At 40.1% G+C, this 24,799-nt stretch overlaps 1 protein-coding gene across 7 annotated transcripts in view; it reads left to right on the top strand.

Moving 5' to 3' along the window:
• The window catches only part of LOC116238213 (sodium channel protein type 5 subunit alpha-like), a 206,288-nt gene that overhangs the window by 34,002 nt on the left and 147,487 nt on the right, over positions 1-24,799 (top strand). For 6 of the 7 annotated variants that reach the window (XM_090143196.1, XM_090143195.1, XM_090143194.1 and 3 more), the window contains exons 1-3: positions 12,917-12,997; positions 16,439-16,567; positions 19,702-19,793. In XM_090143196.1, coding sequence (XP_089999322.1) covers positions 12,918-12,997; positions 16,439-16,567; positions 19,702-19,793 — 301 coding nt within the window. In that variant the 5' untranslated portion in view covers position 12,917. Of the gene's footprint in view, positions 1-5,822; positions 6,142-7,820; positions 7,932-12,899; positions 12,998-16,438; positions 16,568-19,701; positions 19,794-19,925; positions 20,018-24,799 lie in introns of those variants that run through there. The other variant, XM_090143202.1, reaches the window with a different exon arrangement.

Here is a 24,799-nt window from a genome sequence, read left to right as displayed (position 1 = left end):
ATTTTTAATCATAGAGTAGTTAAGGTTGGAAATACCAATAAGATCAACCCATGCCACGTATGACAGGAAATCATTGTGTATGGTCTTTGCAAAATTATGCCAATTGGAAAAAGGACACAAACCAGGTTTAAGCAGAAGTAATGAGTGTGCAGTGCAAAATTCCAAGGGCTGTCTTATTGAGTTCCCCCTTGTTTTGATGTGAGCACAGAGTGCGTATCAAGAACAAGAAGTAAAAATTTCAATAAGAATTTCCTGTGATGCCTCCTTGCTGGGGAAGATGAAATGGAGTATAAATATAAGTGAAGCAAGTCTCATGAGATAGTATGTTGATGGTCAGTAAAATTATGAGCAATAACACTCCTGTAGGCTCTTGAACTTTATGTAGATGGTCTTTTTTTTAGTTTTAATGGCAAGCCATTGAAGCCATTCCATGAAGCCATTCCTTACTTTGTGGTTGGAATAAATCTTTCATGTGGTCCAGTATCGCCTTGCATTTATTTGAAAAGTTTGTGTGTTTACATGCGTGGCGTGTACATTTGTGCATAAAAATTTGTAAATTTTAGACCAGTAACATTAAATTGGATGTGTCATTGTAGTATTCTTTATTTCCCACACCTATTAGTTTCATGTTTTGCAAGGCTCTGCAGGTCAAAGGAAAATGCCAAGGAGAGTATATGGAAAAAAGGAAAAAAAAAAGAACAAAAAAAAGAGATGACAGTACTTCTTGCATACTAAAGAATTGAAAGGAAACCATCCTCATGACTGTTTTTGGTACCACAGCAGTTAGGAATGCGAAGTCTGTATTTAGTCTTGAACATTTCATAAACAAAAGCTGAATTTCAATCTCCCGTTTCCTATTTTGTAAGATTTGGATCTAGCAGAATCACAGTGAGACATACCTGCTCCCATGTGCTCTCATCCCTCACCCTGACCTATGGTCATTGGTTGCTTCTTGAGAAGCATTCTTGAATTCAGAATGGTTGGATGAATAAAATCCTACTTGAGACAAGTGTGTCTGTTTGTATACAACCTTTATTTTATGAATGATGTTTCCACTGTTGACCTTCAAGTCTGGCTTCTTTATAATGGTTCTCAAATGTGTGAAATGTGTATATCCCTGATACCCCCTGTACCAGTCAAGAAATCATGTACCACCATGCTATTAAGAGATAAAAGCAAGAAAAGCTAAGGCTTCTTCGAAGCCAGTGGGTGTAGTGCATAGCAAAGACCTTAGTCTCATTGTTCCCCACTGCCACTGGCTGATGGGACCTCCCCAGAGATTTTGTCAGCATCTCAGGCTGTGATAAAGGATTGGCAAATGCTAGGATGGTGGTCTGAGCCTGCAGACCCCATGCAAGAGCACCAGGAGGTGAGCAGGACCTACTTTTCTTGTATCCTATTGCCCAAGTGGCCAAGTATCCCATTGCCCAGGTGACAGTCAACCATCCATGGGAGGCAGGGCAAACATGTCTTGTTTGGAGAGCCTGAAAAGTCTTCTGAGCTAGGATGAGTGAAGCCTAGGAGAGTAAGGCTAAAGCTGTCGTGGAAAAAGGCATTTATCTCACTGAATAAATACAGACACTAGCAGTATGTTTGTACTTTTCCCACTTCTTGCTGTGCCACAGAAATTATGCTTCTCTGGGCTTTGTTTTCTTATGCACATTTTGTTTACATAACTAGTACATTTTTTATCAGTGCGAACCGATGTTAACTGAATTTAACAAAGACAAGCAAGAGGGAAATGTTCATTCTGTGCATGGTGATATCTCAGAAACAATGTGTTTGGAAGCTTTGTACTTCAAAAATGTGCCTGAGAGGGATGGAAAAATCCAGGCTTGTATTGTAAAAATGTGAGTCACAATAGCTATTATCTCCTAAGAAATGGCATTCCAGCTCTTTGATTCAGTCACTGATGATTTCCCTTTTTAAGTTGTGGTGTTTTCTTACCCTTTTAAGAAACATCTGGGCTAACCCTGTCTATTTGTAGAAATGTTTGCAATTCATAGATTAAAAGGAATTAGACATAAAAAGGACAAGAAATCATCTTGTCCATTTCCTGAAAGCATATGAAATTGAAAAAGAATTATACTAAACATATATATTAAAATGTAGATATTGTAACTTATGTCAAATTAAAGTCAAGATTTTTCAATTTTAAGGATGCTGGAAAATGAACTTGTTTTAGGAAAAATAAATGGAAGTGTACTGAAAGGTCTGATGAAGTTTGTGTAGCATTTTTTATTTTGTTCCTAGTAAGCTAACTATCTGGAATTTGCATTTTAGGTTGAAAAGATGTGGTTTTGAGTTTGAAGTTGATTCCTTTATTTTATTGAGCAGAAGTAATTATCAATAATTAATAAGTAGAAATTCTGATTTTGATAATTCTTTTTGGCAGTTTTATCTTCCTCACAATCCTCTCCTCTCCTCTCCTCTCCTCTCCTCTCCTCTCCTCTCCTCTCCTCTCCTCTCCTCTCCTCTCCTCTCCTCTCCTCTCCTCTCCTCTCCTCTCCTCTCCTCTCCTCTCCTCTCCTCTCCTCTCCTCTCCTCTCCTCTCCTCTCCTCTCCTCTCCTCTCCTCTCCTCTCCTCTCCTCCCCTCCCCTCCCCTCCCCTCCCCTCCCCTCCCCTCCCCTCCCCTCCCCTCCCCTCCCCTCCCCTCCCCTCCCCTCCCCTCCCCTCCCCTCCCCTCCCCTCCCCCCTTTTATTTTTCTTAAATTTTGATGAGTTCCGTTGTGAGAATGAGTATTTGAAGACGTCTTTAAAGAACTCTAAGAAGGATGCTGAATATTCTATGAATATTCAGTTTCTTGATTAAGCAACACCCATGAAAACTGTCACACTTAGCAGAGACGTTCCACACATTCTCTTATTATCTCATCAAAGTACTTGGTGTCCCTCATGCTATTTGGCCATGCATCCAGCTCAGCTGTACAGAGCAGGCTGCAGAAGTGGCTGGGCTGAGGCAGGCTAACGGAAACACTCATCCCATCATGACACAGCTCATGAAGTGTGAACGGGGCCGTGCACAAGTTCACCACGAGTGCAATTGTCACTGCCCTCCTCTAGCATAGCACAACTCGTTGTCAGAAGAGGGCTATATGGACTAATTCTGCACTCCCACCAGTCTTAGGCTAGTGAGACCTCATTGCAAATCCTCATGGTCTTCTCTAGTGATTAAATAACAGCCCAGTTTGATATTTCTATTTAAAGCAAAGTATAAAGCTCTAGCTTTCCAGTAACAAGAGTATTTCCATAGGTTGGAGGATGTTGCTTGGCCCACCCTCCAAGGCACTAGAAGCAGGTGATGCACCTGCAGATGGCTATGGGTATTAACTTTGGTGGTATTGATTCTTTACAAGATCAGACCAGCCAAGAGCCTATCTTGCATTGGCATGAGTTCTACATATGGACAGGAAAACGTAAGATCAGACCACAGCATTCTTCAGGCTGGTAGACCAGGAAGAGTTTAAAAGTAGTGAAAACATACGTAGTCTTTCTTGCATGCACCCGGGTCCTACAGCTGAGGGATTTTCTTACTCAGAGGCAGAGTGTTGTTGTGTTTAAAACCATTAATGAACCTTTTGCCATTGGATTTGTCTCATGGCTTTGTGAATCTTTATCTTTTTTGACTTCTACAGCAGCTGGTGTGAACAACTTCTACAGGATAACTCTATGCTGTGTGGAAAGTGGCTTGCTTTGTTTCAGACTTGCTTCTCTGTAATTTCTTTTGAAATTCCTCCGGTCATTTGATCATTGTTTCCTTATGAGAAAAAGTGGACTACTCACTGTCTTCTCCGCTCTCATGATTATCTGGACTTCAGCTGACCTCCCTCTGTAGTCTCCTCTCAGTTTAGGGGACCTGCTGTGCCTTCTCAGGAGTACCGATCGGCCACTGATGTTTGTTGTCTCCTTTAGCACAGTGACAGGTATTGCTATCAACAAAAAAAAACAACAGCAATAAAAACCTCTGAGATTTCTTTGATGCCATTCGTAGAAAGATATATTCTGTCTGTGTACATGGTACTCCATCGCAAAGCTGTGAGCATATGAAAATTCAGCTTGTGGGAAAACTTCTAATTTCATGTTTTTAAAACAGCTGATGAGGGAGGAGAGGGAAAAAGAATGAAGAGAACGGCTACATAAAGAAGAATGCTAGAAGACGCAAATTCCAGGAAGGGCTTATTCTTTTTTGGCCTGCTTGTTGTAACAAGTGGTAATGCAGAGTATAATGTACGGACTCCAGTAAATCATTCCTGTATGATAGGCTGTGATCAATGAGAATTTAATGAATTCATTTCAAAAAGAAGTCAGAAAAGAAAAACAGTACTTGTTTGAAAGAGTGCTTTACTCAAATAAATTGAGTCAATAAATATGCTATTTGTCATGCAGAGTCCAGTTAAAGTCTTGTTTGCTAACAAAAACGCTGTCATCACAGAGCCTAATAGAAGCAAACTATCTGGAACTATCCACTATAAATAGACAAATGCCATCTGAAAGCAGAAAACAATTGCAGCTGAACAAAGAGTTGTATTCTGCACACACTGACAAATGCAATAGGGTGGCCCACCTCAAAAGCTATGGTGTTGTTTATTTGCTTATGTTCTGATTTCATACCTGGTGATATGCCAAATAATAATAATAATTTTAAAATAATGTTTTTCTTCTGTGGAATGTGTTTTAATTGTTGCGTAGCTAGGATTTCCTTTGCTAGAAGAAGCACACCACCTAAGTCACTATTGAATTTCAAAACACAGCTTCAGTGAACTTGAATGGATTTGTGCAAGTTGTTAGAACAGGGAAAAGCTTCATCCCTTTTCAAACAATTGTTTTACATTAATTTTCACAGTTATCTGTGTTATTTAGTGCAGACACAAGAGGACTTCTGCTGCGTTTTTCACACTTGTATTTTGTTCCTGTAAGTTGAAGAGATGTGGCACTTCTCACTCATTTTTAGTCTGTTGGGGATTGGAAGTGTTAACAGTGAAGCTCCGTCAACCCAACATGGTCAAAGCTCGCAGCTCTGGGTTAGATGTTCATATTGATACTGGATACAGTCAGCCTGATTTTCAGATATGATGAATGGGCAACAGGGGCTTCACAGCATCTTAGAAGCTTGGAGTGCTCTCATGAAGGTCCCAGGGCTTTGCTAGGCACATTTGGGCTTCCAGCATCCTGTGGATTGTAGGGTGTGGAGAAGAAGGAAATACTCAGAAGTTCTGCCAGACATCAGGAGGATGGTTATTTTCTATCCCCAAAGGAAAATAAATGCTGAAAAATTGCATTGCAGAAGCCTAAGACAGAGATTATGGAGAACTTCTGCGTGATTTAAGAATCTGAACTTGACCCTTTGCTTTTTAAATTTGGAATAGAACAGCTGGGGCATTTTTAGAGTTTGCATCATGTGGCCCGAGATCGGTGGATTTAAATCTGCCCTGCATCTGCGCACTGTTCATCCACTCCCAGAGCTGCATTCTCAAAAATGAGTTAGGAATCCAATCCCTGTGACTTTCAGTGAAACTTAAGCTTGTATGAATGTAAATTACTCTTTAGATATGACTGAGGCTCCCAAGTGACTTAAAAACTCATGAACAGTCCACAGTAATCAACAGAGTCTTTTTAGCTCTGATCGCAGAGTGATTGCTAATTGAAATAACAGTTCAAATGTTTTGTTTTCCTTTATGTGCTACTCACCACATCAGAACAGATGAAGAGTTTCCTGGTAATCGATAACCTACAAGTTATTGCTTAGCGTGTTTGTTTTTCATTCTGATGGCTTAGTTCTTGCTTTGCTCCTGTCGCAAACCTTTGGTCTTTTTTGTTTCAGCTGTTTCAACTACTTGGAGAAAAGACCAGTATAGACAAAGCAGGATGAAAAGATGGCTGACTTCTTGTTACCACCGGGTACTAACAGCTTCCACCGGTTCACGCCTGAATCCTTGGCTGCTATTGAGAAGCGAATTGCAGAGAAGCTTGCGAGGAATGCGAAGCAGGAGTACAGAGAGCAGCTGGGCGAAGAGGAAAAACCTCAGCCTCAGTTTGATTTGCAAGCGTGCAAGAAGCTGCCTGATATCTATGGGACTGTTCCTCCAGAGCTTATTGGAGAGCCACTGGAGGACATTGACCCCTTCTACAATGACCGCAAGGTGAGCATCAGCAAGGCGCTCTGTTTCATAGCGTTTGCTGAACCATAGCATCCTTCTTTGTGTTGAGGGCTGTGGTTTTTATCTTTTTACAGTCGGTAAAATTTTTTTTTTCAGATTTTTGGCATGAGTAGGTCTCCCGAAAAACATGTGAGCAGCACAAAGAGGGATAAAAATCATAATTAAAACATGGGTGTTTTCGAGTGACGCTGATTATGAGTATACATAGTCTGAAAAGGGCAGGGCAGAGCAATAGCTGAAGGAAGCCAGAGGTTTTTATCTACTGTATCTTTCATCTTCATGAGACTTGAGTATTCACAGATGTGTTGGCCTTTTGAGTCCCGTAACTGAAATTCGATATTGAGTCTTGGGTCTTAAGTAATGGGACTAAGCTGCTCAAGTGTCACGTTAGCGCTCATCACAAGATGGGAAGCACCTCCATGACTATTCTGAAGGGCAGCGCTTTTTCTGCTGAGGAATGGTTTAACTCCATTTAAGATTATCAAAACAGAGCTGAAGGGATACGTGAGTGGTTCATTTAGTACTGGCACTTTGCAGAACAGTAAGCTTCATCCCAAAACGAGCATCACCTGATGAAGTAGGCTGGATCAAAGCCACAGCAGTGCAAACAGAATCTGTCAAAAGGCTGTTGACAGCAGAGCGAGGCTGGTTACTTACTACAGTTCATTATCCTTTCCAAACATTTTGCAACATGGAGAATAAAATAAGACTTGGAACCTCAGAGTATTTTTAGGGAGCTTCATTTTCTTTCAGGTACTGATGTTCTTGGTTTTGGGCTAAGTTACTTCCTCTAAACAAAACATTAATATGACCATGGTGATGCTTCCATTAAAATGGTGTCAAACAACTACAGAATTAAAGTTAAATGGACAAAGAGAAAGACCTGGAAAGGCCAGAATTAACTTACAGATATTTATGGCTCTGCTGTCACCATGCACAAGCAGTGGGATTTGGAACTTTAGGATCACAGAGGTCTTTGTTTCAAGTGGGTGGCCTGCTTAAGAGTTTATCTACTGAGTGGCCTGATCCTTTCTCTAAGTGAGTATTAGTCCTTCCAGACACGAGTGGGCATTTTCAGAGCTATGTAATTGGATAGCATCCAGTTCATCTTTGCTTTGGATTTAAGATAACTCAGTATGTGTTTCCTGTTCTCCATATTAATATGAACACAGTGACAGTGCCTCATTGCCTGGGTTAGATCCTCTTGTGGAGCTGTGCCTCATGAAATCTTAGAGTCATTAAGATTGGAAAAGAGCAGTAAGTTCATCTAGTCCAACCACCAGTCCATTGCCACCATAGCTTCTTGAAAGATGAGTTGAGAAATGTTGGCTGAGAGCAATAACCTGTGCAAGGTAGGGAAGATGGAGTAACAGCACAGCAGTAGAGAAATGGCATAAAAGTCTCTCTAAAGCATTTTAGTCTCTATGCTGCCATTCACTGTTGAAAATCAAGTCCTGTTGTGGAGGTAGGACTAGGAAGAGGAAGTATGAAAGGATCCTGTAGTCAATGAAAAAGACAACTTCATGGAGTGAAAAACAATTTGGGGATTTGGGATGGAAGAGGTTTGGGATATCGGCAGGAGTTCTCTGGGAAAATGGGATGGGAAAAGCCTAATGTCAGTGCAAATATTGAATGTTCTTATTCTCTATTTTCTTTTCCAGACATTTGTAGTACTGAACAAAGGGAAGACAATATTTCGATTTAGTGCCACTCCTGCCTTGTATATACTTAGTCCTTTCCATCCAGTCAGAAGAGCAGCAATTAAAATTTTGGTACATTCATATCCTTTCTATTGATGTTCCTCCTAGTGTATTTTATAATTTTATTTTTAAACACAGAAAGTGAGAAAGCAGTTAATTTAATTAAGTTGTTTTAGATCTTTCTGATGCATTTGTTTGTATACAGAGAAAAACTTGATTTTTTTTTCCCCTCTTATATTGTAACTTGAGCTACGACTGTGATTATATTATGGTACTGTGAGCCTCTCTTGAGAGTTTGGTGAGATTTAGTTTTGAAAGGTGTGAAGTGTCCAACCATGGTTGGAGAGGAGTCGGAAGATGGAAGGAAAGTGGTGCCATACTGAGATAGGAAAGGAGCTGTGAGGCTGGAGCATGTCCAGGGAGATGTGCACTATGGAAGAGCTTTGCCACTGAGGGCTTAAGCAGTGTCTCCCATGAGACTCTGTGACCATATGCAGACAAAATTTAATCTTGAATTGCCTCAGAATAATTTCCTTCCTGAAAGAAAATATTTTCAAGCCTGTTTTGTAATGTTGTTAGTTTTCTTTTTTTGTGCAACTTGCTACCCAGCTAGGAATGAGTAGTATGCAGGAGTGACCCAAAAGTGATAATTCAAAGACTGATGTGATGACCGTGTGGCATTTCAGTGATGGAAATCCCACAGCTGCAATGCCCATTTCTGTCAGAGAGAACCAACTCTAAGCAAGTAGCCTCTTAGAATTACTCGTTTGTGGAAAAAAGTAGGGGAATAAACCAGACTCCAGGTGCAGCGGGGAAAACATAAAAAGTGGGAATATAGATGTTCTAGCAAGAAGAAAAATAATTAAAGTGATACAATGGCAATATGACAACAGTAATTATACGCAAAAAAAAAAAAAAGAGTATGTTATATAATCTAATGTGTTTTTACAGTTATGAAGGAAAAAAGTAGCATTTTGCAGAGGTAGTTGTTTCTGGGTCAGGTTACAACAGTGCAGCAGGCACTGCTGCATAGCCAGAGCCCAGCAGTGTTTACGAGGTACGGTTACACCAGCACAGCTTTGCTGGAGTTCTTGATTTCCACAGCTGCAGCTAAGAGAAGAATATGAAAACTGAGATTCTTAGAAAAGGTATGTGTAAATATTGGCTCCAGGTCTGGAGGTCTGTTCTGTCTTCTCCCTTTCTTGCACACAGCCCATGAAGCGACGAGGTCACAGGTGTGTGTAATACACAGAAATGACACGTCCTTGGTAGCAGTCAGCCATAAGATAAGTGTGCAAGAAATCCTTATCACATTTCTTCCAAGGATAAAGAGCACAAAGGAGTGAATTTCAAAGACCTATCAGGAGTAGAAATATGGGAGATAAGGAGTGTAACCTTTCAGGAGTGGAAAGCTGCAATCCTAACAGCATTTTAGTTCCGGAAGGAGGTTATCACCTTGTGTTGATAATGTCAGACAATCCAACAGCTCAGCCCTCAGCCAGCACGGGCAGGAGGTGGGAGCTTCAGTCCCAGCCTCTCAGTGCTGAGGTTCCTGCATTAGGCACTGTGGTGTTTTCTGTCAATAAAGGGCTGTCGAACCATCCTGAAGCACAAAGGGCAATTGGCTGAGCAGGAAGTCAATATCCCAGGCAGAAAGGAGCCTGAATCGGCAAGTACTCAAGCGAATAATATCACAGACATGAATCTGGGAACCAGATCTGTTGCCTTGCGTGAGTGTAATCAAGCAGTCTTTATTTCCCCTGGAGCGAGGCCAAAAAAGAGCATTAACAAATGGTACTCTGTCTGAAGCAACATCTTTAGTAGAGGCCATATTTCCTTTGCTTGTCACTGAATGTACCTCGAAGGCCAACAGTAGAACAGAAGAGAGAGGACAAAATAAGATCATCCTCTATAGAAGCTGTGGGGGGTCACATTTCTTGGTTAAGTGGCTTTCTATGGAGTTCTTCCTCTGAGATTTTAGGCAGGATAGATCCTGTATGCTGACTGCTCATCCATCCAAGCGTAGTTACTCTTGTCATTCAGAAGCACATCCTTCCATGGGAAAGCATCCACAGGATAACAGCCTCCAGTAAAGTGAATCGCTTCAATTAACAGCATGGCCCTGAACCTCTTCCAGGTATTTCCCCTCCTCTTCAGACTCTATGAGGTGCAGATAGATGCCCCAACAAGGCTCTGGCCCATTTCTGTCATAAAGGACATGGGTGGTGAAGGTCTGCATCCCTTTGGTCTATAGCAAATGCAAAATAGAAGTAGTGGTTGAAAACTTTTTACCTTCTATTAGCTATTAGCATCTTTATTTACTAAGATTAAGTCACTGGTAGCATTTCATTTATGCCTTATGCTTAAAAGGCTTCTCTTAGTTGCTCTTGCCTGCAAGCCAAAGACAGCTCTGTGCTGTCCGTGGTTTCTCCAAGCAGTTTACTGTTCTGTATAAAAATATTGCAATTACTAGTTCCTGATTTTTCTAGGTATTATAGATAGTTGGTCTCAATTTGTCACTGATTCAGAATAGGTTTTAGGCCAAAATTACCTTCCTCGGTGTTAGAATTATGGATTCTGTCCCATCTAAAAAAGTATCCTTTTAGAATTCATAATTTGTGTTCACATTTTGTGATTGCAGCCTTTCTTCTATCTGATTTTATACATTTTCCTTGGTAGTAGAAAATGAGACCTTGTGAAGCACCAATTACATGTACTATTGATTGGAACTAACCTTTGGTTGCCCATATTATATGTAATTTGGCAATGATTACTTAAAGAGACACCAATGTTCAGTCTGCTAATTAACTATTATCTATCATAATGAAGTCTAGAATAGAAGTATGCAGTGTTTTGCTCAGTATCTTTGTGCTGGAAGATAAAATATATAACTTTCAGGAATTCTCTATGCAGTCTGCATAAGATGTCATTCTGTAACTTCAGATTGGAAATAAATGTCAGGTTCAGTTTATTGCAGAAAGGATCCTAATGTGTAGCTTACTGTGTTGGATTTGTGGTCCATAATAGTGTGCAACCCATGCACCCTATTGGAGTGTGTTAGCTATGTGCATGATTCATGTCAGCTCAAGGATCAGTGGGCTTTCAAATACTGGAAGTAATAGCAGCTGTAAGATAGGAGACAGACAATAGTGATAATACAGATTGCATCAATTTAATCTCTTCTACTTAGTCTTTTCTGAGTAGATAATGATCAACAACTTCTACTGCATGAGCAATTGCATTAGATTTCAGACAGGAATGCTAATTTTCTTTGTGTAGGAATTTCTGTTTTCACTTTCTAACACAAACATCCGGCTTCAGTACATAACTAGCTAGAGTGATTCTTTCTTTTAAATTCTTTGTAGTTTTGAGCTTGGTCATGAAACTCAGTTAGAATTGATAGATCATTTAATATCCCAAAGCTGACCCCTGACGTTTTCAAACTGTATCCTCATGTATATTTTCTTTGGTGTTCAAACAAGAAGGTCATGTCACCTTGGGAAAGCTCACTTTTAGATTCAGCTTACACCACAAGGAAATAGGGATGTATAAATCAGACTAGTGAGCCTAAATTGAGTGGTTATAGGGAAATTTCTTTGCTTGGAATTGAAGGATAGTTCTTGTTTGGCATGGCCTGAAGATACTGCTCTGCTATATTATTATTGTTTTCATTGCTTTTCACTGTAGGTGATGCAGTGAGTGTAATGCAGTGTATTCCAGGCCAGCTGCAGTTTACAGCCTCATTGTGTTAACCAGGTAGATGACTCTCAGAGACACATCTCAAGCTGACTTAAGTAAATGAGTCTGGATATCATCCATCTTCCCAGTCCTTCAGCAGAACGTGTCAGTCCATAAGTGGAAAATGTTTGTGAGATGAGCAGTCCCTATGGGTTCAATTACTGCTCTCTGAATGGCACAGGGGAACATGCAGATTGGTTACTACCAATTTAATGTCACAGTGCCTTATGAGGCCATTTGGAAAACGTTCCACTCTGTACTCAGCAGAGATTTTGGGTCTGTGATAGAACAGTTCTACTGTTCTCAGAAGACTACCATTGATGGGATTGGTAAATGGATAAAACAAGGAAAGAAGTAAACTTTTCTTCTGAAGAAGTCAAAAGCAGTTTACATTTGGATAGTGCTATGCTTCTCTGAGAAGGGTCCCAGGCTGTTGACTGGACTGTAGGATGTTTAACGTCTGTCCACTTCAACTCATGCCTTAAACTTTCTCTCCAGGAGCGTGGGATGTACTATTTATGCAGGAGAACCCCATCATAGTTACAAAGAGTAGCACGTGCTTTTAGCAGAGCAGTTCAGTGAACTATGTTTTGAATTTCAGGAATTTGTCTTTCTTTGTCTTTATGGCCTCAGCTTAGCCCTTAAGTGCACAGACTATATACAAGGGAGGTTCATTCTAGCCTCCAGATAGGGAAGTTGGTTCCTCAGCTGAAACACTCAGCTTTGCAGATCAAGACTGTATTTTCCAATGAGGTTTTCTGACCGAGCCTTGAAATTAATGCTACGAAACTCATATTAGCTTTTGGTGAAATGCATACTGATCGTGAGACCTCAAGCATGTTAGACAGATTAGAGAGTTTGGATTTATAGCTTTGCCTGCTGCCTGAGAAAAGTTTCAGGATGCAAAGTAAGATCAGAAGTTGCAGACACAGGTTTTTCTGTATATACTTCCATGACTCTAATCCCGCTTTTCATGCCAAGTTGTGCACCTATGCATTTTGTCATCTGACCAGCACGGCTGTAAATTTGAGGTATCGTTGTTTTCAGAACACTGCCAAGACTGTGTGTTTCTCTACTCTGTAAAGCATGCATAAAAGATGTATGCAGTGAAAAAAAACAGACAAGAATCACTCAGTTTTTCTGTGTTTCTTTAATTACTTTTTTTCTTATGCAATAGGAAACAAATGTCTACAGTGATTTTTTAAAATGCTGGAAATTATGAGTGAGATGTTGAGTCTTGTATGAAATGATAAAAATGTATGAAGTCTCTTAACAAATGCATTTTTTTTTTCCTTAATTCACTTATTTACATTGTTCAGTATGTTTATTATGTGCACTATTTTAACTAATTGTGTGTTCATGGCGCAGTCAGAGACTCCATCATGGAATAAATATGTTGAGTAAGTATCCTGGCTGGCTTACAGCTGCCCATCCTTATCTTGTCCTTCCTCTTCTGTTTGTTACGTTCTTTTCCTCTTGTTTGCTGTTGTCTCATTTCTTTCCAGTAACTCTGACCATAGTATCTGTCCTGACAAAGTGTTTTGCCAGGTGTTTCTTGCCTGTGAAAACTCCCTTAGTAAGTAAACTAACAATTTTCAGTCTTCCAAGCTCATACTTATTGCTAAATGCACCTGCTATGCTACATCGGAATGAAATCACGTATGATGAGAACTCCATTTGAAACTGGCCAGCCTTCCATTGTTCCTAGGAAAGAGGTTCAACATTGGGCACATTAAAATAGGCCAATGGACTTTAATTATTTCAGAAAATACTTCCAGGAATTCAACTCTCATTGGAATCGAAAGTTTCTTTTGGACTGAGCATATCATGAATAGCATTCCCCTGTAGTCATTGGTAGGTGTACATTATGAGGTAATGCTTTTGTGAGCATTCCTCTCTTTTTAGCTTGTGAAATCATCAGAAAATAAAACAGCAAAGTTGTCACTCAACGTTCCTTTTACTTTTCTTCTAAAGTGAATTTTAAAAGGGTTTAACGGGCTTCAGAAAGCCCATTTCATTTCTTTAAGTTGCTTTAAAATGCTCCTTTCAGAAAGAGATACCAGATGCACAAGCTAATCAACCTACAGTGCATTAAACAATTATTTTGGCTCATTGAACCAATCAGAACACACTTTTTATTTTTGACTGACATATGATAAACATGACCATCTGCTGTTAGATAGCCTTGTGGTTGGTCTGTGCAGGGCTGTGAGGAGAGGCAGTAAATGCCCTTATTTCAGGTTTCATAGAATCGTGCAGGGGACATCTTCTAGGCCAGAAATTACTAATTATAGGCAGCTCTGAACCAAATATTTCATCTGATCACACTAACATCCTAGTCCCAGGATGTTTCATGTATTTCTGTACAGTGTTTCTGTACCCTCAAGAATGTCTGTGACTATCCTTTTCCCCTGATGTTGTCCTTATTGAAAAAAATGTCACATCACACCATGTTAATGATGTATGAAGATGAAACACGGACCTCTCATCCATGTATGTCGAACTTTGGTCAGTGGATCTACAGCCAAGGATTTTGAAGTTGTGAAAGAAAATATCAGAGTGATTGGTGTGTTTTCCTTAGACAGGAAAACATGAATGATGTTATCAGTGTGTTGAGCAGGGCATGCAAGAGGCATAGAGCTGAAAAGCAAATGGAGTCATGCAGCATGGAGTAAATCCTTTTTCTTCCATGTTTCCCCTTTTACTGTGTCCCCTCATACCTCTCAGCTTTTCCTCCTCAAATTAAGAGAGCAAAATCAAAAACGAGTTCTTTTGAGGAACAAAACAACCCAACAAACTTTATTTCTAATCGATTAATATTAGATTTGGAGAAGATGGATGTAATCCAGTTTTTCTCTACTGTTCCAGAGCCTCACAGGGAATGTAGGAGTAACGCTGTGCAAATATTTGCCCTAGATCTGCCTTGAAAACAGAATAAATATTTTACATGTTTGAAAAAAAAGAAGAAAGAAAGAAAAAATCAATTCAACTTCCCCCCACTAAAAACGTTAAACAAACCCTGACTTGTATTGTTGAAGAAGCTGCTCAGTTGCTGGAGGACTTTGCCCGATCTGTTTAGAATTAGATGATGATTATACAATCAATTAAACCATCTGACATGCTGAATAAATACAAGTGCTTTATCATTTTAATGAGCTTATGTACCGTTAAGTATATTTATTTTTTTTTTGCATGCGTTTTCTGCGTGTATTACTGAATACACATGCTTAAAGAGACTCACAGGAGTGACCTATATTTGTAAGGTGAGAATAAAACTAAGAGCAATGAAGAGCTGGGTACAAGATACTGTGTAGGCGTGTGGTCATAAAGGAGGCGTGAGGAAGGGTTTACATGCACTGCTGCACAGAAGCAGTCCTGCTTATCTCCCTTTTAAGATGAAGCACACTGAGGTTTTATAGGATGTGTAACTAGCTGTGCTGTGTGACAGGAGGGCAGGAGGCTGTCAGATTTGCCACTACTTATAACTTTGCAAATCGAAGGAATATACAACTAAGAGGAAACATTTCCTGCTTTTGAATAATGCATTTCTTCAGTATATTGCCACCTTTCATTGCTTACACTTTTTTTTTTTTTTTTTTTTCCCCCCACCAACTGTTCCAGGTCTTGTTTGTTTCTCTGTTTTTGTTTATGTGATGATACCATTGTAGCTACTGATGTTTAGGAACTAAACAGACAACTAAACAGAAAGCGCATGCTAGTGTTAAGTATTAAGGCTTATGAAATTTGTGTTCTATTTAAGTAAAAATAGTTTAAAAAAAATAAATTAAAAAAAAAATTATGTGTATATAGAGAGTTAGGGTTAGGTATATAGCAGCCTCACAAAAATTCTGCTTTGGTATCGTCTACATCTTCATCTAGAGAAAAGGGGATTATCAGTGGTGGGTGCTAAGCATTTATTATTTTTATTGAAATAGGTCTTAGAATACCAAGTCCCTTTGGGCTAGATATCTCAGATATTATTAAAAGAGCTGCTGTGTGCCCTGAAGTATGTCTCTGTTGGTAGTTAGAGCCCTGAGTGGATACTGATCTGAGTGTTCTAAGTCAGATGCGTTACTTTCCTCCACAGAGAATTTGCTAAATATTATTACAAGTATAATCTTTATTGTGAAAGGCAAAATGTGTGTGCTCTACCTACTATCACCGTGAAGAGGTTGTCAGTAATAAACAACTTGTATTCAGGGGGAAAAAGACCCTCATGTCTCTTTTACTGTCAAGCAGGTCAAAATTAGAACATGCAGTGTTGGGACAGGGGTTTGTTTCTTCATTTCCAGTGATGACATTCTGCTGTTTAATTCTGAGATCTGATGTGATTTACAACAGATTGTTGAATTTTACAGGACACCACTTTTAGCTAAGAAAATGAAGGAGGCAACATTTTTTAAGTGCTGTCCTTCAAAACAGCCCGGGCAGGAAGAGATGAGAGGTATGAATGGAACAACCATCGTCCCTCAAATATGAGAAACAGCAAGGGATGCTGCATAATCCTTTCCTCTTTCATTGGCAACTGCAGGAAGAGCTTTGGAAGTCCCATAGCGCAGCTTATCAGCGTAGTATTCATGCCTGACTTAATGAGTGAGAGTTCATCCAGGTGCACCCTATGGTGAAACTTGTCTTCATCCTGTGGCTGTCATGAGTGCTTTCCCATTTCTTACACGTTCCTTGGTCCACACATGCTTGCAGGCAGCCCCAGTGCTGCAGCCATGACCTACATGAGCACACCCAACAAGGTGGGCAGAGTGTGTCCTGTGATAAGGGCACACCATCCCTTCTCTCAACTGCTTGTTAATGCTGTTGCTTATCTCGGACACTTTATTCCCCAGGTACACTTTCACTGGCATTTACACTTTTGAGTCATTGATAAAAATATTGGCGAGAGGATTTTGCATGACAGAATTCACCTTCCTTCGAGATCCGTGGAACTGGCTGGATTTCAGTGTTATTGTTATGGCGTAAGTAGCCCTCCTTTTTGTTGTTTGAGACAGTGATGTGCAATAGATGTATATTTCTAAGTTGTCTAGCTGGTTTTTTTTTGTTTTGTTTTTTGTTTTTTTTTTGTTTTTTTTTTTCACTGAAGTTATACTGAAAATGAGAAAGTGCTTTAGAAGTATTTTAAAATGGTCTTTGTTTTCCTGAGTGGTTTCAGAGCAAGATTTCTCAGTTCCATTCTGTCAATACACCAGACTACTTTGGGGAAATTGATTACATTTGAGTTGAACGCCTGGGCCCGTGAAATTTGATTAGAACCAAAACTGGAAAAAAAGGTTCAACCCAAACTTAGTTCAAACAGCACAAAGGATCAGAGAAGTCAGTGGTGATACGCCAGGATCAGGGCTAATATTCTTGGCAGTGTTCAGCAGAAGGAAAACACGAAGACTTGTAAAATCCATGTAGACTTCATTGGGAAGACTCCCGTTTATTTCAGTAGGTCAGCCCAAGGCCACATCTTTGTATCTGTTACTGTATTACTACGGATTTGGCCAAACTGACATATGGCCATTGTGATAAGTGTTTCAAAATATGCAAGGCAGATGGGGAGGAGCTTTGGGATGCCAGCACACACTAGATATTTTTCTCAGCTAAATCTTTCCTCAAGCCATGTAATTCTGCAGTATTTAGAGGCAGGACAGAACAATCCAAAACTTCTCCTCTGTCCTGTCCATCAGTATGTGAAGCAGGGAATTCCTATGCAGGGCTCTGAGTTCGTCATTATCTTCAGTGCACTGGTTTCTTGTATTCTAGAGGAAGAGGGCTTTTGACATTAAGGTAGAAATGAGCAGAGAGAAAAAGGGCAAGATGAGCAACAACTTGCAGCCTTGACAGTGTGTCTGCTCTATCTCATCTCAGCTTGGGAGGAAGTTGGGTTATCATCCCAACCAGCTCTGCCAAAACCCACTGGGAGCATCTTGTTTTCTAAATTGAAATTTGTGTCTGAGCAGTCAGCACAAACAAGATCTGGATATTTCTTTCAAGCGTATAGAACTGGAAAGAAACAATTTTAGATTAGAAAAGAAGGAATGGGAGTTTTGGTACAGAAAGGAAAGAATTTATACTCACTATTTGCAACTGCTTCCTGGAGCCCATAGGCAGCAGTGAAAGAGCTAGTGGTGGTGGCTGCAGTATGATCTTCATATGTACAATGAAGCCTCCTTCCCAAGTATATTACAGATAGTGCAAAGCATTGGATAATGTTCTCTATTCTGATAAGATTTACCCTTCATGTAAACCACGATTTGCAAGTGATTTAAAGTATGATTGAATTTAAAGTAAGGTTGTTATCTTTGCTTGTAGCTAGTGGTATTTCTGTATCTGGAAACAAAACCAGTATGGGATGGAGAGCCTGATAAAAGGCCATGAGATTTAGAGGAACGAAGGGCTTTTGATCTAACAGGAAATATGATTATTTCATTGGTGGGTGTTACAGTGGAATGACCATCGGTTGCTGTAGAGTTACTGCAGAATAAGTTCCTACCTCCTTATTTTTGGGGCAGAAATAGCACAATTTGGGTCATAGAGAGTAGCTTTTAACAGCTCATTAGAGATCAGTGGTGCCAGAGGTTTTCACAGCTTTTCTCCCACCCTGTGCTAGCAGGCACAGCCATGCCTTGTGGGGCCATGGATGGGTTCAGGAAAATTTAGGAGACTGCCCCTCATTAGAATACTGTTTATCAGACAAACGAGGTCTTTCTAGAACAGGAAAGGAATAGGTTGCTGTAGCTCTGGATTGGAAAATGCCCTGCCAAATTCTTAAAGACTATAAACAATTCCCTAGCTAACTGGAAAACTTGGAATGGGAATTCCAGCTGCTTCTTGCTCCCCATGACAAACACTGAACTGCTGCAGTTTCATCCAAGAAGCTGATAAAATCTCTATTAGTTGACTATTGTGAACAGGTAGCAGAAGTATTTGTCTAATATGCTTATTAATGTATTTGTACAAATCTCTGGTCTGCAAAACCATATTCCCATGGCATTGCTTCTCCCCTAATTTTACACTCTTGCAAGCTGCAAAAGAGTCTGGGAGAGAAGTGCTGGGTACACCTGGGGAGGAATGACCAGATAGGTAGATGCCAGACTCCCCTGTATATGAAGAAGAGAAGCAATACTGCTCTTCCAGAACATAATGTAGGTTAGCAGATATGGAAAGGGTGCTTTGTCCTCCTGCAGAGTCCTTTGCACAAAACTCACTTAAGCAGTCTTTGTCAGATAGCCAAGTGAGTTTTATCCTTGGCACATGAAAACAAACGCCTCAAAGAAGTAGAGTAAGTAAATGTAAACAGCCATACAATAGGGTCCAGAACATACAATGATGACTGTGATTTTACTGCATAGTCTCTTGGTGGAAATAATGTTGGAAACAGTGATAAAGCCTACTCATTCTATAGCTGACCCTCCTGGGAGCATTTTGCTCTGCTGTTGTATGGGTCTCCCTGGTGTCCAGAATAGACACAACGGTGAATAGCTGGGATTGCTGTTTTAATCATAAATAGGCTTAGTGGGTTTTCAGTTATATTCATCCAAAAGTCTTCTTCCAGCATGCCATAGGGCATGGATTTGATGTACAAAATAAAATAAAGTTTTAAGCTTCTCTTGAAATCAGCATCTGCTTTAACACACAGTACAGCACTGTACAATAAATAACCCTGTAGAAATATTTGCACTGATATTTCCCAATGTTGTTCTGTATGTACTTTGTGGAAGTCATTACTGAAAATTACTTAAGTACTCAAAGCTTTTATTTTGTATTTTTTAAGAGCAGCATAGCAATTCTTAATGTTTCCTAAAAAGCAAAAAATCTTGGTTAAACTACGTGATAATAAAATCTTCATGGTATTTGTTGCTGAACAAATTTCAACCACAGTTTTAACAAATTGATGCCTGTTAGATCAGTTTAATAGTTGAAGAAACATTTGCAATAATGTGTGCTATGAAAAACCTGGGACAAACGGCATCAAAGAGCAGCCAGAAAAGTGGAGTCACCTCTCATTCGGATGCGTTCGCTCCTGCTATATGTGAATGCATTCTTCATTCAGACAAGTCTCGTACTCTATTGTATAATTCCAAATAACTGTGACTTAATTCTACAGGTATGTAGGAGAATTTGTGAATGTAGGCAGTGTTTCACCTCTTCGGACTTTCAGGGTATTGAGAGCTTTAAAAACTATTTCAGTAATCCCAGGTAAGAAGCCTCGATCCTTCTGTTTTGGCTCTCAGCTACAAGTGATTCTTTCTCTGTCTCTCTTTGTCCCCTTGACTGTTGTTTTTTGCTGGTGTTTTGTCATTGTCTGTGTGTGACTTTCCCTTGTTACAGATACATAACTGAATTTGTGGACCTGGGCAATGTCTCAGCCTTGCGAACGTTCAGAGTACTGCGGGCGCTGAAAACAATCTCAGTCATTTCAGGTGAAAATCAGGTTAAACACTCCGGCTGCCATTAAAGCCTACATGCCATTTCCAGTAGTAATCACAGTCAATACAAGTGACTTAACCATAGATACTGATCAGGAAATGGAGGAATGTAGGGGATGTGACCTGTCAATAGAATACCTTTCTCCGATACATTTCCCAATACCATTTCTCTGGGCAGAAGGAATTAGAGTGCTTCCAAAAGTACAGACCTCACAAAAATGAGTGCTGCTGGAAGATGGGCTGCATGCAGTGGCTCGTGAATCGCAGACAGAAAGTGCTCATTCATGAACTGTATGAGAATGGCAACGAAACTCTTTTAAAGTCTTCAGATATTGATTTTAAAAATGGAAGGCGTATGACCTCAAGGTGTGTATTTGTGTTTAAGAGCACATCCAAAGAGGAATCCAGATCTGTGCTATGAGCTTCAAGACGGCAAGCACAGGTAGCCTGATTTGTCCTAGCGCTGGTCCATCTGTTTGTGACAGAAACAGTGCTTAAATTTCAGACCTTGCCTAGATCAGAAAAGTTCCATCATTAATTTTGGTGGATTCAGCGTTTCACCAAATCACATTTTCTTACATATTAAAGACCATGATTCCAGCACAACAACCCCTCAACAAAATATAACAGTTTTCATACAGGTCTGGTAGCGAAAGAAGCTCTTTTTTTCATTGCTTACGACCTATTTTACTCCTGTTTCTGAAAATAGTAGTTAATGCTTCTTGTTTATGTTTATATAATTTATGCAGTCCAGTAAGGACTAAACATGTGATGATAAATTCTTGCTGAGCATTATCTATAGACAGGTCTCATTCAGCCTCAGTGTTTAACATCTCCAACCTGCATGGCAAGGTAGAGAAGATAGCAAAAACCGTGCATGGTAGATCCTATTGGTGATAATCCTGAACAGATGCTGGCAATCACACATCAAAACTATGCATAGCATTGGGATTGCTCAGATTCTTGTGCACAGCTCTTTAGGATTAGAGAGGTTTGGCCATCTACTGTATTACGCACACCTGCATTATCATAGAATCATTAAGGTTGGAAGAGATCTCCAAGATAGCTAGTCTAACCATCCAGCTACCATCAGTATTGCCCTCTGACCATGTCATCAGTGCCACATCTCCAGTGACAGTGACTGCACCACCTCCCTGGGCAGTCTGTGCCACTGCATCACCACTCTTTCTGAGAAAGAAATATTTCCTAATATCCAACCTGAACCTCCCCTGGCACAACTTGATGCCATCCCCTCTCTTCCTATCAAAATATCGCTCATGAATAATAAAACAAATTTATACAAAAGCCATGGCATAAACATCCAGGGACTAATCACCAACATTCACAAGGAATATAAAGTGGAAATGGGAATTCTGGAATTGAGAGGTTAAAAAAATGTACGCATGGGTCCAGGGTTTACTACTTTTTAGTGATAGTATAGGTCAAAATTTAGCTTTTAAAGAATAAAGCTGAACAGCAAGTTGAGCACTTTTGTAGATCATGTGGGATGGTAATCAGAAATAAAAGCAGAGTTTCCTACCTTCCTTTGCAGGAAGGATTTGAAGGCTAACTTAGAGGGACAGCCTTCTCCAGGGGACGCCTTTCACTTTCCATCTTGTCTCAATCTTGTTCTTCTTCAGAGCAGAGCCTGTCTATTTTGCTCAGTTATATATATAGCGATTTTCTGATGTTCTGCATCTTGCTTTATAGAGAGTGATAAACCCTGGCTGTTTTTCGGTTGATGAGGAGAATAGAGATATTCAGAAAAGCTTTATTGTAAAGTTCACTAAAGCTCTTCAATGATACAGAGTTGTTCCATTTGTGGGTTAATAGGAAAAAAAGACGAATGTTATTTATTAGAATGATACATAGTAACTCACATTTTCTTGTTTCCTTTCTTCCTATGGAATTATTCTTTTGATAACTGCATTTTTAGGTAACTGAATTATTTGCTGACATGGCTGCATAATGATATGCAAATAAAATATCTGGCCCTAAATTTTATTGTCAAGATTACCTGTGCCATGAGCATGTTTAAATTATAGATGTTGAGAGCTACAAATTGCTAAGGATCATTTAGCTGCCTGTAAAACACGGATATGCTTTTTCTTTTTCCTTTTTTGATTTTTTTAATAGATAGTTTCAAAGAACCAGTTCAATTTTTTTTTTGGTCAGACATGCTAAATATATGTCTAATGTATTTCTGTATGTCTAAATATATGTCTAAGAAAGAAATATTGGGCATGATGCTGTGTTTACTTGGATTTCAATCTGACTTTTTGACAATGACACAGGCTTGTGCTAGAATGAAATATCATTCCACAGTGGGCTAAAAATGAAGAGATAATGAATGCTGATATCTTTCGTAAGTTTTGTGGGTGCATCTGCTATGGAGAACAGAAAAGGTGGGCTTTTTTTCTTCTTTTATGTCTTCAGAGAGAAGCACTGAAACGTACTCGCATTGCAAATATCTGAGCTTTTCCTCAGTAAAATTGATCACGCTTCTCTATCAGGTAGTTATGCCTGCACAAACGGACTTGGGCTCAGCATGCTCAGTGAAATTGCTTACCAAAAGTAGCAGGCCAAGTCCTCCACAGTGTAAGGCTTCTGTCCAGCAAAGCACTTAGAGGCTGGTTTTCAAAGGCATTCTGCTTCACTTGAAATCAATGAGTTTCAGTATTGACTCCGGGGGGAGTCGACAAAGCTAACAATTAGTGCTTTTAAAAATCTCACTTATCTTTAATGCCTTGCTGTAAGTGCGCAAGCAGGCACAGGGAGTTTTAGGGGATGTGCTCTCATAGGATTTAAAATGATCTCCCAAACTTTGAGTTCACTCCCCTGGTTCAAGGCTGAGCTTAGCTCAACTCATTACTTTTACTTTTGCCCTAGGAGGAGGGTTCCAGATCCAGACTCAGAAACATAATGTTAGCATCTAGCAACAAGCTGTGCTTCCTGTTCTGTAGGCATCTGGGGCTACACCTGCTTGGTGTCATGCTGGCATCTCCTGACCCTATTCAGCCTCACCCTGTCTTGGTGCATTACCAGTAAGAGATTGGGTCTGTGCCTTACCCTCTGTGGCTGCCTTTAGTATTCCTAAGGACCCTCAAGGATCCTCTGTTTTCCCTTTTCACTAAGCACACCCATTTCTTTCTGTTTTCCGGTTTCCCATGATATCAGGGAAGATGAGCTTTGTGCAGTAGCTGAGTGTTTATCTTGACTCATTGCATAAAAATGTTTTTAATTTCTTCCTATAGCCCTTATGTTCAGGTTCTTAGAAATAGCAAACATTCTCTGCTTTGGAACGTAAAACCTTTAACTCTCAGTGATTTTATTTATTAATTAGCATCTCGTTCATTGCCATGGCAACCAGATCCATTTATTTTCCTTCTAGATAGAAGGATCAGCTATAGGACAACTCACTGAAGTTTCCCATTTGTCTCCCCCAGCCAGTGTATCCAAATCCCAATGTACTCAACAGGAACCTTTCCTGTGATTTGGAGGTCTCCAATTATTTATCTGCATGCAAATCGCCAATGTTTTTGTGATAATTAATAACTGAGGAAATTCAAAGACCTCAGGTATACCCTTCAATGCCCCCTCACAAAGAGCCTCAAAATGGAGGTCGTTGTGGACATCACCATTTTGTGAAGAAGTGCCTGTATCCAGAGAAGCTCTTCTGCTCTTTCTAGAACAGTCGTGTACTTCACAGACATTTCACACAAAATGACAGGATACAGGCAAAAGGTGACCTCACAGAAAATTGGGCCAAGGCACTTTGGGGCCTGATCCAGCTCCCATTTGATTTAGTGTGAGTCTAAAGGCTATAAATAGTGCTGTGAATGTTATCCAGTACTTTACTGTTAGCCAGAACAGAGATTGGAGTGAAAGAATTAAGGCTGCGTGGAGGAGTCTGACCCTTGATCACTGCTTGAATCTCACTGAAGTCCCCCTACAGAAAGACAGATTTCATCCTTACGATGGGCAAATCACATGGCTCAGGGAGAAACTACTTGAGAAATACATGACGTATTTGCATCTTCCTTGGAGACTGGCCTGACAGTCACATTTTCATGCAGAGATGTTCTACAGAAACGCTGACAGCCTTTCAAGTTTGCCAGCGTGGTATTAAACTCTCTGCTGCTCCATGTGTCAGTGGCTAATGACAAAATACGTTCATTGTGGCTGGTGACAAAGGACAGTGATTGAGAGCGAGCTCTTCTCTCCGTGTGTGTACATGACTCATGCAGACATGTACAAGGCACATGCACATCTTCAAGAGAAGAAGGCTAGGAGAAGGCAGCCACAGAGCAAGACACACTCTGGTTTTGTTTTTGCTTCTTCTCCCTACTGATTTTCAGACTGTGCACGGAAGTGTCTGATGTTCTGTAGGTGATTGCCAGCATCTGGTATGGATGTCATTATGCTACTACTTTCTCACATCTCAAAGGAGGAATGGATGGTGCTGTGAGATCTTGCCATTTCTCATTGTTTGGTGTGGCTTGCATTTTCTATGGTTTTCTGATTTGCATTTGGAAACTGATTATTTGATTAACTTCTGAATGTATTAATTTCTACCAGTATTAACAGGAATGCTTGGGCCAAATCCTTCTTGCTTTCTGTAGGTGTCAGTCTGCCTGTACAGCCCTCATCCCACTGACTTTGGGTGCTTTCATGTTACTCATGTCACGCAAGCAGGATTTGGCCCAGAAACGTGGGAAGAATTCAGTGATTCAGGAGACCACTGTGCTGATTACTCCAGTGAGAGTAATCCACAGC

This window comes from Phasianus colchicus, chromosome 6, assembly GCF_987193195.1.
Source record: "Phasianus colchicus chromosome 6, bPhaCol1.hap1.1, whole genome shotgun sequence".
NCBI classification, from domain to species: Eukaryota; Metazoa; Chordata; class Aves; order Galliformes; family Phasianidae; genus Phasianus; species Phasianus colchicus.
This window is presented reverse-complemented; position numbering and strand designations above follow the sequence as displayed.